The sequence below is a fragment of the Pteropus vampyrus genome, unplaced genomic scaffold (assembly GCF_000151845.1).
Source record: "Pteropus vampyrus isolate Shadow unplaced genomic scaffold, Pvam_2.0 Scaffold1717, whole genome shotgun sequence".
NCBI lineage: Eukaryota > Metazoa > Chordata > Mammalia > Chiroptera > Pteropodidae > Pteropus > Pteropus vampyrus.
The window spans coordinates 4,207-5,077 of record NW_011890498.1 but is presented as its reverse complement, the minus strand read 5'-3'; the positions used below and the strand labels follow the sequence as shown (position 1 = coordinate 5,077).

The 871-nt window shown below is 68.5% G+C and overlaps 1 protein-coding gene across 1 annotated transcript in view; it reads left to right on the top strand.

The window, feature by feature from the left end:
* LOC105310264 (insulin-like growth factor 1 receptor) overlaps positions 1 to 662 on the top strand; it is a gene marked incomplete at both ends in the record, with an annotated part of 2,415 nt that extends 1,753 nt beyond the window's left edge. Inside the window, one exon of the mRNA XM_023526644.1 lies at positions 280 to 662. Within this exon, the coding sequence (XP_023382412.1) occupies positions 280 to 662 (383 nt within the window). The remainder of the gene's footprint in view (positions 1 to 279) is intronic.
* Between the last annotated feature and the right edge of the window lie 209 nt (positions 663 to 871).

Sequence of the window (871 nt, the reverse complement as noted above, 5' to 3'; positions counted from 1 at the left end):
TGGGGGGGGCCACACTCGTGGGTGGGTGACCCTCCCCCCCCCACCGTCTTCTGTGCAGCCCCCATCAACCTCACTGTCGCCTGCAGCACCTGTGCGCACGAGGGTTCAGGTGCGCTGCAGACCCCGGCTGCCTCGGTGGGTCTAGCGGCCCAGCCACCGGGGCTGTGTCGCTGGCCCGCAGGTCCCGGCCCCGCACACACTGTTGGGCTGCGGGGAGGGCGCGGCGGCCGTCCGGGCAGCTCTCACGTTCTGAGTCTTCCTGTCTGCCATTCCTCCCAGGTGCGGCTGCTGGGCGTGGTGTCCCAGGGCCAGCCAACGCTGGTCATCATGGAACTGATGACACGAGGCGATCTCAAGAGTTACCTCAGGTCCATGAGGCCGGAGATCGAGGTGCGTTATGTGTCCTGGTCCCCTGAGAACCTTCCGCCGGATGACGCGCGTCTCTTGCTGCGTGCTTGCCCGCGGCTCCTTCACGGGCCGGACAGAGGCCTTGCACTTCGGCGAGGGGCACGTGCGAGCCTCAGGTCACCCCTCTCCTCACGCACCTGCGTGTACTCCCTCCCTCCACCGCCGTCACCTCCGCCTCCGCCCTCTCTCCCGAACTGCCACCGACAGAGCCACCTCAGCGCCGGGGCCTCCAGCAGCCTGTCCCGGCCGGCCCGGTGCCCCCGGCCAGGGGCGACCATGTCCTCTGCTGACTGCTCCCCTCCTCGCTCACGCGGCCTTTCCCTCGTTGGGGTCTCTGAGTGCGTCCCCGCTCACCCCGTTCTGCTCAGCTTTGCACCCCAGACACAGCCCGGGGCTCAGGGCTGTGGTTGTGGCAGAGGCAGCCTTTCACCACCTGCTCGTCAAAGCCCGGTGTTAGGGTGAC